This window comes from Struthio camelus, chromosome 9 (assembly GCF_040807025.1).
Source record: "Struthio camelus isolate bStrCam1 chromosome 9, bStrCam1.hap1, whole genome shotgun sequence".
Taxonomy (NCBI): Eukaryota; Metazoa; Chordata; class Aves; order Struthioniformes; family Struthionidae; genus Struthio; species Struthio camelus.
Window position 1 is genome coordinate 6,578,705 of NC_090950.1, and position 12,110 is coordinate 6,590,814.

The window sequence follows — 12,110 nt, forward strand, 5'->3', positions numbered from 1 at the left end:
TCCGGAGACCTGTTGAGCAAACGGGGAGAGTCAGCAGGAATGATCAGCATTCTGGAAAACGTAGGAAGTGTGAGTGTACAGGAATTATTTAGTCAAGCAAAGGTGACAGAAGTCCAAGTACATGACTGGTCCCTGCAGCTATCTTTATCAGGTAGCTGCATAAGGGAACAGTCTGTTTACAGGGTCCACGCTGGACAGCGTGAGAGGTAACGGACTTCAATTACGGCAAGGGAAGTTAACCGCTAAAATATTTTCTTTAGGGTTAGTGAAAAACTGGAATAAATTGTCTGTCATGTTTTTGGAATCTTTAAAGGTATTTAACAAGCCAGGAAAAAATGTCTACCCCCTCTAAATATTTAATTTAAGATTCTTACACTCATTTTCATTTCTCTGCGTCATTTCTTAGCTAAAGTATATCCTATTATAATTATAAAAAGGAAGATGAGCCTTATTTTGTGTGTCATCACATCGTGTCTAAATTGGGGAGTAAAGCTTAAAGGCTTGGAATTTTTCTCTAATGAGCTAAACCAAAATATTATGTACCACAGTACGCACACTGTATTTGCTCATCCTCTTCCTCAACTCAGTGCCTACACTTAAAGGGTAGGAAAAGGATCTGGAGGGACTAGGAGACAGCGTACTGAGTATGCCCAGTGCTTTTTTTTTTTTTTTTTTTTTTTTCCTTAAAGCAGACTGGTTCACATGTCCAATTGCATGCATGTGGAGTCAGAGTGGAAAACTGGGTAGTACACTGAAGCATCACTACCAATGTTTGTATCTTTTGCAGATATAGAATCCTAAATCACAGAAGAAAATCAGAAAACTCTAGAACCTGAAACTGCAATGACGCTTGTAATATATTTGAATTTTATATTGTAATTTTATAAGCGCTGGTACAAGAGGTATCTTGTAACATATAAACTGTCTTATTACTTCCTGCTGTAGCTGAGATATCAATCTGTATAGCTTCAAAATGAACTAATATCTTGTTTTGTAGTCAGATCTTTCATGGACTGCTATGTAACTAGCAATTAGTGTTTGGAAAGTCACTCTTACTCTTTCATAAAGGTGAGCCCTCAAAGTAGTACGGGATGCTTTCCCAGAAACACCGTTGGGATTACACTGTTTCTAGCAAGACTCTCTGAAGACCTTCCGTCATCTAACAAATCATGCTAGACCTTTTAGTACTTCTGACGCTTATGTAAAAATGAGGATTTTGAATGGAACTTCTTGGCTCTTTCCTGTTCTCTGTGTTTTCTGGCCTTAAGGTTATGTTAACCAGCTGGCTTAAGAATAACTATTTGGATCTAAAGCACTGGGTCAAACTACACATGGCTTAAAGCTTGTTTCTCTACATTTCCATTTTCTGGAAACGGACAGATTATTCCTTTCCTTTTACAGGGTTACTTCCAGTTAAAAGCCAATCCTGGTGCATGGACGCTCCGACTCCGAAAGGGCAGGTCTGAGGATATCTACAGAATCTACAGGTAGGACAGTACATGGAAGACTTTGGTTTTGTTCTTGCGAAGCTTTCAAACTAGATGGGTGCAGCATTCTAACAGATGAATCTAACTGTTCACTTGCTGAACGCTAGTCACCTGAATAGCAGTTTGCATTTCTTACTGTGTTGTGTGAGATGAAATAAATTAATTCCTTTATCAAAACAAGCAGATGTGTTCAAGTATATACATTTGTTAACTTTGTTGTTGTTCCATATCTGAAGACATGCTTTACAATGTTGAGGTTTAATAGCACGTAGAAAAGCATTTTAAGAAGAAATAAAGAATGCTTTACTGTATTTTCAGCCATGATGGGACAGACTCTCCCCCTGAAGCTAATGAAGTTATTGTTGTTCTCAGCAACTTCAAGAGCAAAATTATTAAAGTGAAGGTGAGTTTAAAAACTAGAGCTACTCTTAAAGAAGACTGACTGACTAGTAGCGGGCAGAAACTTTCATTAAGGCCTGATGATCCCTTCTTACAAGCTTAGATTAAAGACAGGTTGCACATAAATTTTCACAGGAGATGTAATCAAAAGAATTATCTGTAAAGTTGTTTTTATTTTTTTTTGGGGGGGGGGGGCACATGCAACTACTGTTCCTTTTGTATGTGCATGAGAAAAACTATGCCCGAATTTTTCTGGCTCAGTTGTGCTCTGACTGCTTAGAACAAAAAACAAACAAACAAACAAACAAACAAACCCTTCAGTCAGTCTGTATGTATGTCCCACATTTAAGTCTAATAAAAAACATTCAATGAACCCAATGCTAGAAAATATATTACCAGATGAGCAAAAATGTATTTGTCACAGATAAAATTCTGGCTCAGTGTGATACAGAGTAGGTAAAAATGCATGCGAAAAGCAAATTGTTTCATTATTAATCTAGTCTTTTAGGGCTGCTTATTCGATGACAGTATAGGTGAAAATTTTTAATTAGGATGATTGACAAGTGATAACATAAGATAACATCCGATTCTCACTTCTTCCCAGGATTTACTTGTGCTAGAGTAATTCTGGGACAGGTTCCTGATTTACCTCCAGTGCTCTTTGGCTAGTGCTGCTGTGCTGTCTGCTTATCTGCTGTGGAGTCTCAGTGACCAGCAATGCCTCTTCGAAACAGAAAGTGGGATGGGGGGGGAAGAGGGAGGTTGGGGTGGTGAGTTGTTTGTGTACGGTTTTGTTGGGTTTTTTTGCTGGTCTCTATCGTCAAGAATGGTCACTAAATCTATCTTAGCAAAGTGTTTTAGCCATCTAGAATAATAAGTTTTGGTGCCTGAAAACAGCTTTGGAATCTGTTTTGAAAATGTTAGTTGCCTAATGAACCGTTGAACTGTTTGTCCATACAGCTCAGGGTCCATGTGAGGTAACCGGACCTAATTCAAACTGGTACAAACAGAGCCAATGTAAAAATCAATGCTCCATAGCTGTTTGCCTAGTTTGTGGTTCCACTGGCTGAAGTAGTGTTATGCATTTCCAGGTTCAGAAAAAACTGGACATGATGAATGAAGATTTACTAAGTGATGGTACCAGTGAGAATGAGTCTGGATTTTGGGAATCTCTCAAATGGTAAAACTAGTTCAATAATAACCTGCAGTCTCTTGAAACTGGAGAACTGTTTTATCTTTTGATAATAGTTAAGTCTGTGATATTGCACAGCATTCTTAAGCCTGTGGAAGCTGAGGGTTTGATTTTGCAAAACTGTTGATCAGTAACTCCTTATTGCCTGTAGGAGGACCCCTTGATTTCTAGAGAACCAAGTGCCTGTTTTGCAGCTGCTTGCCTACCCTTACCTCCCGTGTTACTCAGAAGCTGCATCTCAACTTCTTTCAGTTGAACAGGCGTTCGCATTTCAGCCTCTGGGTCCTCCGTGCTTGTGTCTGCAGCTCCCTGCCTTGTGGAGGATGCCCTCACCTGGCGGGGCGGGGGGGACCCCAAATCCCACAGTTGTCCTATATTAAACCAACATTATAGCGATTTGTAATCATCTGTTGCAGTTTCCTGCATGGCTGGGTCTTACTGTCTTGTCACATATATGAACACATTTGTCCTTTCAGGGGATTCACAGGGGGACAAAAGAATGAAGATGTGAAACAGGATAAAGATGATGTACTAAATATATTCTCTGTGGCTTCAGGACACCTATATGAAAGATTCCTACGGTTAGTTCAGAATTGATAATCTGGGGGGAAGGGGGTTCTCAAATGATAGATCCACCAGGAGAAAAGTTAAAATTTGCAAGAATATAAAGAAGCCGTTTCCCAACAGCTCAGAAGTTCTTTAGTTGTTTGCATCTACTGCAGCATAGGAACTGTTGTCTGTGTAGTATTCATTTGTTCAAAGTAGACTTTGTTTAATAGGTAGTATGTTGCTGTCCTAGAATTTTCTCATTACAAAATACCCCAAAACAATTATGCTTTTAGCCCCCAAACAATTACGCTTTTAGAAGTTTAGGTTCCTTTCCAAAACGAACATGAATTATTCTGTAACTTGTTATTCTCAGTGAACTGTGAAAACCAACAGCTTGCATATTCTCTCACTGGTTAAAGTACTTGGGTTCTTTTTATTTTTAGTAACTTTGTAGTTAGAATTAAGCAATTTGCAATAGGTTGCAGTTGCACACTTTTTCTCCAGGCATGAAGATCAGTAAACTGATGCATACTGCATGCAGTTAAGTCTAATAACGTAAAACGGCAATTTGTAATCTGTTTTGCAGCTCATCTTCTCTAGCGGGTGGTAGCTGTTTCTCTTAAGCGCTTTATTTTTTTTCTCTTTTGATAGCATCATGATGTTGTCTGTGCTGAAACATACTAAGACTCCTTTGAAGTTTTGGTTTCTGAAGAATTACTTATCACCTACATTCAAGGTTTGTTACTAATTAGAAAAGTATTCCATCATGGGAAAACTAAATACGGAGAAAGTTTCGACTTGTACATCATACTATTGTATAAACATACGTACAGTTACCTGTCTGTATACCTTCTATTTTGACAAAGCATCAAGTTGTTATAAGAAAGATGGTGGTTTTGCTTGGGAGGCTTTTAGAAATAACGATCAGGTTGACAGCAAACTCATGCTGAAGGTACATATTTGAGAGAACAGTCCATAGTAGGAAAATCATACTTGAAAGAATTTGAACTTTTTTTTTTCCCCTTGTGGCTCACGTGATGAAGATGTGGATTCTAAGAAGAAATTCAGGACTATAAACTTGCATTTAATATGTAAGGTTTGAAAGAGTATAGCAGGAAAGACTACCAGAGAAGCAGTGTCTGTGACTAAATGCGGGAAGAGTTTCATAGGAAGAGACAAAAAACCCCCAAGGACGTAGTCTTCAGACTGCCTACGGTACATCTCAGTGGTGCATGGTAAAAGAGTGACACAGGGCTTAAATGAACATACCTGGAAATATTTAACAATTACCTGTGAATATCTTATGAAATGAGCAGCAAACAGCAGGATTCAAAACAGAAACCAGAGGTAAACGAATGCCAAAGCTGCATATTTCAGAAATCTACAGCTTTTAACGCCTACTTTTAGGAAGTAGCATTTCCCGGAGAATCTTACTTCTTTAGCAAGAACAAGGGAAAGTAACTGGTGGTGTCCCTACTGCTCCAAACATGGACTATGCTGCAACTCTGATTTTCTGGGTCACCTCTGGGGACACTACAGCAGCATGCTACCTTGCTGACAGTCATTTCTACCAGCATCCCTCGGCTGATTATTCTCTTAGTGTCACAGAAAGCCTTACAGACGGGAATTTCAGTTAATAGAAGACAGCAGGCCAAGCTGTTCTAGTAAAAAATTCTCCCAATTATTTTCTCTCATTTTATTATTCTTACACTTACTTATAGTGCTTTGTACATCCCTAACTATGAATTCTCTCATCTGTAAGTTTTACATGATTTGAGTAATGCATTCTTTTAAACTGATGTGTGCATCACTATACAATGGCTTGTGTGGGGAAAGGATGCCAAAAAATTTAGATGTCTTATGACAGTTGACTTTACAATTTATAACTTACTTACTGTACAGTTTGCGGCTGTTTTACTCTGTTTGAAGTAACAACATTAATATAGTTATTCTTTATGGCATTTCATTTTCTAGTGCTCTGTGCCTTACTATGGGACTGAAGTCTATCTCTTGTAATGCACTTTTTTTTTCCTGCAGCGGAACAAAGAACTGAGATAAGCTACTTTTTCCCCCCCCCCCCCACTCTGCAGGAGTTCATCCCTTACATGGCAGAGAAGTACAATTTCCAGTACGAGCTTGTCCAGTATAAATGGCCACGATGGCTTCATCAGCAAACGGAGAAACAGCGTATCATCTGGGGTTACAAGATCCTCTTTCTAGATGTGCTCTTCCCATTAGCTGTTGATAAAATCCTATTTGTGGATGCTGATCAGGTAACGGAGAAGATGGAATTACTTTATCATTTAAGAATGATATGTTCTTGAATACAATTTCTATATTATTACAAAGATGGCAAGTTTGAGCACTTTTCAGGCATGACGGAAAGTTGAATCTGTAACTATAGCATGCTTTAGTGAATGCTGTTTGTTTTTTTTGTTTTTTTTTTCCTGCCTGTTCACAAAGCTTGGTTTTGCTGGCCCACCTCTTACTCTTTTCTGGTTCCTCGTTCACTCTCTGTTGTGATTCCAGCTGAACAGATTCTTGTTTCACCTTCCCACTTCCCCGGTTCTAGTTCTATCTTTTCTCCCCTCCCCTCCCCTCATATGTGAAGCCATGCCCTGTGGCAAAGCAGACAATGTCTGTAAGGCTTTATACATGCTTACTGCCTGTACAGTCTGAAAAAAGAGGGATGGGTGTAGCGCAGGAACTGCCAAAAGTATTCCTCCTACAACATGTATGAAAATGAAAAATATGGATTATCAACATGTAAGTATAAAATGCCTTAGGTGTTCTGGCATGTGTACAGTATGATCCCATGTCAGTTAGAGCCACTACAGCCTGTGCTTAAGTATCATCTATGATAAATTTCTAGCTATGCTGCTCTTACTATAGACAGTCTATGCACAGCATTTATATATTAACAAAAAATGCAGTTTGTTTCCTCCAGATTATTATTTTTAGAGTAGTGCTACTGCAGTAGCGTCTGTGTGACTGAAAGACATTAAAAAGCCTTCATAGCTGAAGGGTTTGCAAACTTTCAGTAGAGCTCATCTATTGTGAGAATTCTTTCTTGCTGCTTGTTAAGCAACTGCTTGGCACTTCAGCTGTCAAACAAACCTCTACCAGATTATTTTGACTTCCACTGTAGTAGCTCTAAAGGGGAGCGGACAAAAAACTTTTGCGCCATGTTTTTTGGTAGTACATATGCGTAATGCAAAATATTGCAGAGTAATAGATAATCCTGTTTTTCCTTTAACTGTTCACTCTGTTTGAATTATAAATCATAACAATCATTTCAAAATAACTTTTGGCAGGCTTCTACAAATAAAAATAACTTCCTTTCCCTTCAGATTGTGCGCACAGATCTAAAGGAATTAAGAGATTTCAATCTAGAGGGTGCTCCTTATGGATATACTCCATTCTGTGACAGCCGAAGAGAAATGGATGGCTACAGATTCTGGAAATCGGGATACTGGGCAAGTCACTTAGCTGGAAGAAAATATCACATCAGGTACTGAAGAATACAGGTTTCTTTCAAAATGGAGCAGAAAAGCCTTTGGTTCCACTTAAAATTGGCAGAAAAATAGCTGGCGTACACAGTGATGCAGTAAACCCTGTTGCTTCTTTCAGGGTTCCATTGCCTATGTCCATCTGAACCCACTAGCGACCCTGAAATTACTTTCATGTGCTACAACTCTTACAGATGTAAGAGTGAGTGAAGTGTTAACTAACCAGACATCTTCATTTGTTAATAACAACTAGCAGCACAGATGATTGCATGACAGCAAACCCAAGACAGATTTGTTGCATAAAATTTTATATATGTATGTGCTATGACCTTTCTAGAACTGCTTTCCTGCCTCGTATTACATGATTTGAGCTATTTCCACCAAAAGACTGTTTTACCATGTTCGATCTCAAGGTTCATTGGGGCTGCAGTAAGTTACCCATCAGTCAAATGTCATTACTAATTGTATCATCTCCATATAGTGCTCTGTATGTTGTGGATCTGAAGAAGTTCAGAAAGATAGCAGCTGGAGACCGACTCAGAGGACAATATCAGGGTCTTAGTCAGGATCCTAACAGTCTGTCTAACCTTGATCAGGTGTGTTTTTTATCCTTTGCTTACTGGGGTAAGATGGCAGCTTGGGCCCTCTCCTTTCCTGGCTAAACTTCTATCACAGCCAGATGCCAGTGACAGTCCCATCACTCCCTGCCTTTTAAGGGAGGCAGATGTGGATACCACCAAATATAACTGGTGGCCGGAAACAATATATGCCTCTTAAGTGTCTTCAGCCTATCAATTTGTGCAGTATATTCCAACACAAATACATAATATAACTAGACATGTGTCTCTCTTGTTACAAAACTTCATTACTATGGGGAGAGGGGCAGGAGGGGTGACAGATAAGTAAGTTTTTCCCACCCTGACTGCAGAAACTGCTACTGAATCTTATTCTTCACTACAGGATTTGCCTAACAACATGATCCACCAGGTGCCCATTAAATCACTCCCACAGGAGTGGCTTTGGTGTGAAACATGGTGTGATGATTCCTCAAAGAAGAGAGCAAAAACCATTGATCTGGTAAGTGCACTATGGCTCACTCATTCTTACGTTGCAATAAAATACAGTGACCTATCTTAAAGGCCCTTCCCTACCTCAGATCTAGGTGCCTCATATTATATTGTTACGTAAATGTTTCCAGTACTTAATTTTTTTTTTCCTCCTTTCCCTGCTATGTTTTTCTGTGCAAGTTTTCTGGAGCAGTTGCATTATTATGAGTTTGCAAAGAGACTTTGCACTGTGCTGTAGCTAAAATACAGGCATATAAATAAATATATTTTTCACCAACAACAGATTAATTCCACCAGGGGGAAGCATCTCTCTCTTCAGTAAAGAAACTTTTTAAAAAAATGTTTTGCAGTGTCTGAACCGTTCATGTGTTGTTTGCAGTGTAATAACCCAATGACCAAAGAGCCCAAGCTGCAGGCAGCAATGCGTATAGTTCCAGAATGGCAGGACTACGATCAAGAAATCAAACAGCTCCATAGTCGCTTCCAGAAAGAAAGAGAAACAGGAATACCAGCTAAGGCGACAGGACAGCACACACAAGGTAATCTTTCTAATCACTGTCCTACTTTTGTGACCTTCTTCCAAACAGCTGAGAAGAAAATGAAGCCTCATGCTTGCTTACTGTTTGCATAGTGCAAGCTAAGGCATGTATGGAGAATCGGTTAAATAATCTGCATGTTTTAATGGAACAGAAGTGCCTTGCTCAGTGAGGCAGGCATTGAGGAACTGCATGCTGAAACTTTAGAATAGAGAGTTAATATTGCACAGACCTCTCAGTTTTGTTAAGACCCATGTTGTTCTTGCAGCTTTATGAACTTGGCCTTTTATCTTAATTCTGTTGTTTAGAAGTGCAGCTATACACAACAGGTACAAACTGTTCTTCAGTCACTGGTGACCTCTGAAAGAACAAATTGTGTGGGTTTATATCTTAAGCTTCAAACCAATCTGCCAATTGAGGCAGCTAGAAATGGAGTGCCCCTCACTATTTTTTCTGTTCTTCTACAGATCCAGCAGCACATGTGGAATTATGATCCATGGAGGAAAAAAAAGTCAAGTTAGACTGTTTCATAGACAATTTTTATATTGAAAGCTAGTTTTTTTTCCAGTATGTCTACAAAACTGCTGAATAATTGAATGGGATGATGTATGCGTTCTTATTACTTGCCTTTGGGTTAATTTCTGCCTATGAAATAGGATCTGGATTGCTGGAATTAGCATTACTGTTTTTTGCACCTGTGGTGGAGATGAAAGAGCCCATGGTGGAATTTAGCATTTCAGAAACAAAACTTAAATCCACTGGAAAAGCTGCAGCCTGTTCCTTCAGCTGTCGCTGCCTCCACCCTGACCAAGATTCTATTAGCCTCAGACTATCTGACTTGAGAGAGCCTGGAAAACGCAGACCCACTGAACAGTTGGCTAGAACGTAAGTCCTTACCTCAATCGATGGAGATAGATAGTTTTCCAGGTAACATTAAGGCTCAGATTCATGCCTTAAATTGGGATAATGTTTCATGTACAAGTGTTCAAATGGTCAAAAAATGCTTCTCAGATTTGTTCAGTAGGCCCTTTTTTGTAACCAGTCTAGCATTACTTAGATTCTCCAATTCCAGTCTTTGTTTATTTCCTAACTTTTGAAGGTTTGGCTTAATTTAGAACTACCACAACCTGTTGAAATGCCCATCTGAACACAAATGCCTATGCTTACAACATGAGCAGAATGTTGAATTTGACAGTTCAGTTTATCCTAGCCCACTGACTTGAAACAAGACTGCCCTCCCTCCTTCTTGCTCAAAGTTGAAATCAATCTGCAAAAGTGGTAGGGCCTTACTCTTGCTGTGGTTCACTGATTCATGAATGTGTTTTGTCTATAAAAATCTGTGGAAGCTTGGAAGCATTTCATCATGTAAATTTCATTAACTTTATTTTTCCTCAGAGATGTTGTCACATCAATAAAACACTTTGGAGTTCTTAGGTCTTAAACTCTAGTTCACACTCAGTCCTTTGCTCTTCCTTTTTGCTTGCACACACACTGCAGTCCTAATGGGATTCTGGGGTCTCTGAACACTTTACCTGCACTTGTTTTTTACTTAAGGCACAGGCAGGAAAAAAAAAAACACAACAACTTTGCTCCAAGGATTAATTACCTTGGGCTACATCAATAATCCTCACTCATGTCTTAATTTTTAAAGAAGAAACTGCAATAGTTCCATTCTATGAACATAATGATTTTTAAAAAAAAAAAATCCCTTAAGATCCTGTTCCCTCCCCTTTCCCCTCACTCTGCATGATTACTGCCTACTCTCTAGAGCACTGAGAAGAGGTAAAAATACATAAACTACAGTAGTATTCCTACATTAAAGAAAAGTAATTCCTCTCTTTAGCAATCCAGACTGGAAGCTAGTTTATCGCAACTCCTTGTGTTTATAATAAGACAGGTAAAGGTCCTGTGCAGTGAGGGCTTCCCACTAAAGATAAGCATGAGTTAAGATGTTCTAGACTTGTTATGTACGTTTGGCAGATAAATGTTTTGCAGAGATCTCACAGCGACTGTAGTATATAAACTGGTCATAGAGCAATGCCAGTGCTAAGCAGCTCCTCTTCAACCAGCTCAAAAGAACACCCAAACCTCCTAAACTGAATTCTTAATGAGCATGTTACTAGAACTAGCCAGGGTCCCTTAAATACCCCTTCCTGACTTTGTCAACAGTGCCAGTAAACTAATCAGTAACTCTGCCCACGCTTTTAATAGATATCAGAAGCGAGTGGCTCTAGAAAGGTAGAGGAAAGGGCAGTTCATAATCTCCCCTTCTCCAGAGAGCAAAGCTATGCAAACACGAGGGGCTGGATTTCCAGCCACAAACTTCTTATATGTATTATCAATCAATCAGCTTCGGTATTTTCTACTCTGTAGCTACTTAAATTCAACTAGTCTCCCTGGTACTCTATAACTAACAAGTGGCTGATGCTTCCTGTCAAAACAGTGCCAGTTAAGGCTAGGCAGACTAGAAGGAACACTAGAAGGAACACTAGAAGGAATTTTTCCAGTGTAAGAACCAATAACGTAGCTGCCAAATTAAACTGTCATTACATACCATGTTAATTAGCCCTTTTTAAACAGCTGTAAACAATACATGTAAGACTACCTTTTTCCTCTGTTCTGCTCTCAACCACTTCAGCCGCTATGGAACATGCGGAACAGCACATGATCAGCTGGGCAGCAGCTGTACCCAACAGCTTCATCCAGAGATGGCCCAGGGCAGCACAGCAGGACCACTTCGGCCAGTGCTTAGGTAGGGGAAAGTCTGCCCAAACCTTCAGAACAAGAATAGTGCAAATTTTCTTCAAAACAAGACCCTCTCCTACCTAAAGTTGTATTCGGCTTCAGCTCTTGTTTTAAAAACTACTATTAGGAGCCAGAACATCCAGAATAAACTGGCCTGTGAAATTCAGCAAAACATTTACAATGCCTTGTTCGACACTGTATAGAAAAAGAATATTTTTTAAATTAAATGTTTCAATTACTTTTTTTTTAATTATGCACTTCTCACTTCATTTTTAGTTAAGTATGCACTTCACCCATACCACTTTTTTTTAAATTTTAAAATTCAGCAAGCTATTTCTACTGTCTTTTGTTCTCGCTGGCTAACAGAGACCATGCTCTTGTTCACTTCTTACAATCCAACTCCTAACTGATACAGAAACAAACCAGAAGTGTATGCATCATGAGATTTTTTTTTGTACCTCACGCTCCTTTTGCGATACCCTGTATGAGTCCTGTATGTATTCTCAAGTACATTATAAAATGCATGTGGTACTAATCATTCAGAGTATGAAATACCAGAGTTTTTCTAGGAGCCACTTCTTATTCGTGCACAAGAAGAACAATCATATGGCAACCAGCCTAAAGAG

The 12,110-nt window shown here is 39.1% G+C and overlaps 1 protein-coding gene across 3 annotated transcripts in view; it reads left to right on the forward strand.

Annotated features, from left to right (window-relative positions):
- The window catches only part of UGGT1 (UDP-glucose glycoprotein glucosyltransferase 1), a 50,274-nt gene extending 40,088 nt beyond the window's left edge, over positions 1 to 10,186 (forward strand). For all 3 annotated transcript variants that reach the window (XM_068953955.1, XM_068953957.1, XM_068953956.1), the window contains 11 exons: positions 1,402 to 1,487; positions 1,806 to 1,890; positions 2,978 to 3,066; positions 3,555 to 3,659; positions 4,279 to 4,363; positions 5,718 to 5,900; positions 6,978 to 7,138; positions 7,618 to 7,732; positions 8,097 to 8,213; positions 8,583 to 8,742; positions 9,207 to 10,186. In XM_068953955.1, coding sequence (XP_068810056.1) covers positions 1,402 to 1,487; positions 1,806 to 1,890; positions 2,978 to 3,066; positions 3,555 to 3,659; positions 4,279 to 4,363; positions 5,718 to 5,900; positions 6,978 to 7,138; positions 7,618 to 7,732; positions 8,097 to 8,213; positions 8,583 to 8,742; positions 9,207 to 9,232 — 1,212 coding nt within the window. In that variant the 3' untranslated portion in view covers positions 9,233 to 10,186. The remainder of the gene's footprint in view (positions 1 to 1,401; positions 1,488 to 1,805; positions 1,891 to 2,977; positions 3,067 to 3,554; positions 3,660 to 4,278; positions 4,364 to 5,717; positions 5,901 to 6,977; positions 7,139 to 7,617; positions 7,733 to 8,096; positions 8,214 to 8,582; positions 8,743 to 9,206) is intronic.
- Positions 10,187 to 12,110: the final 1,924 nt, after the last annotated feature.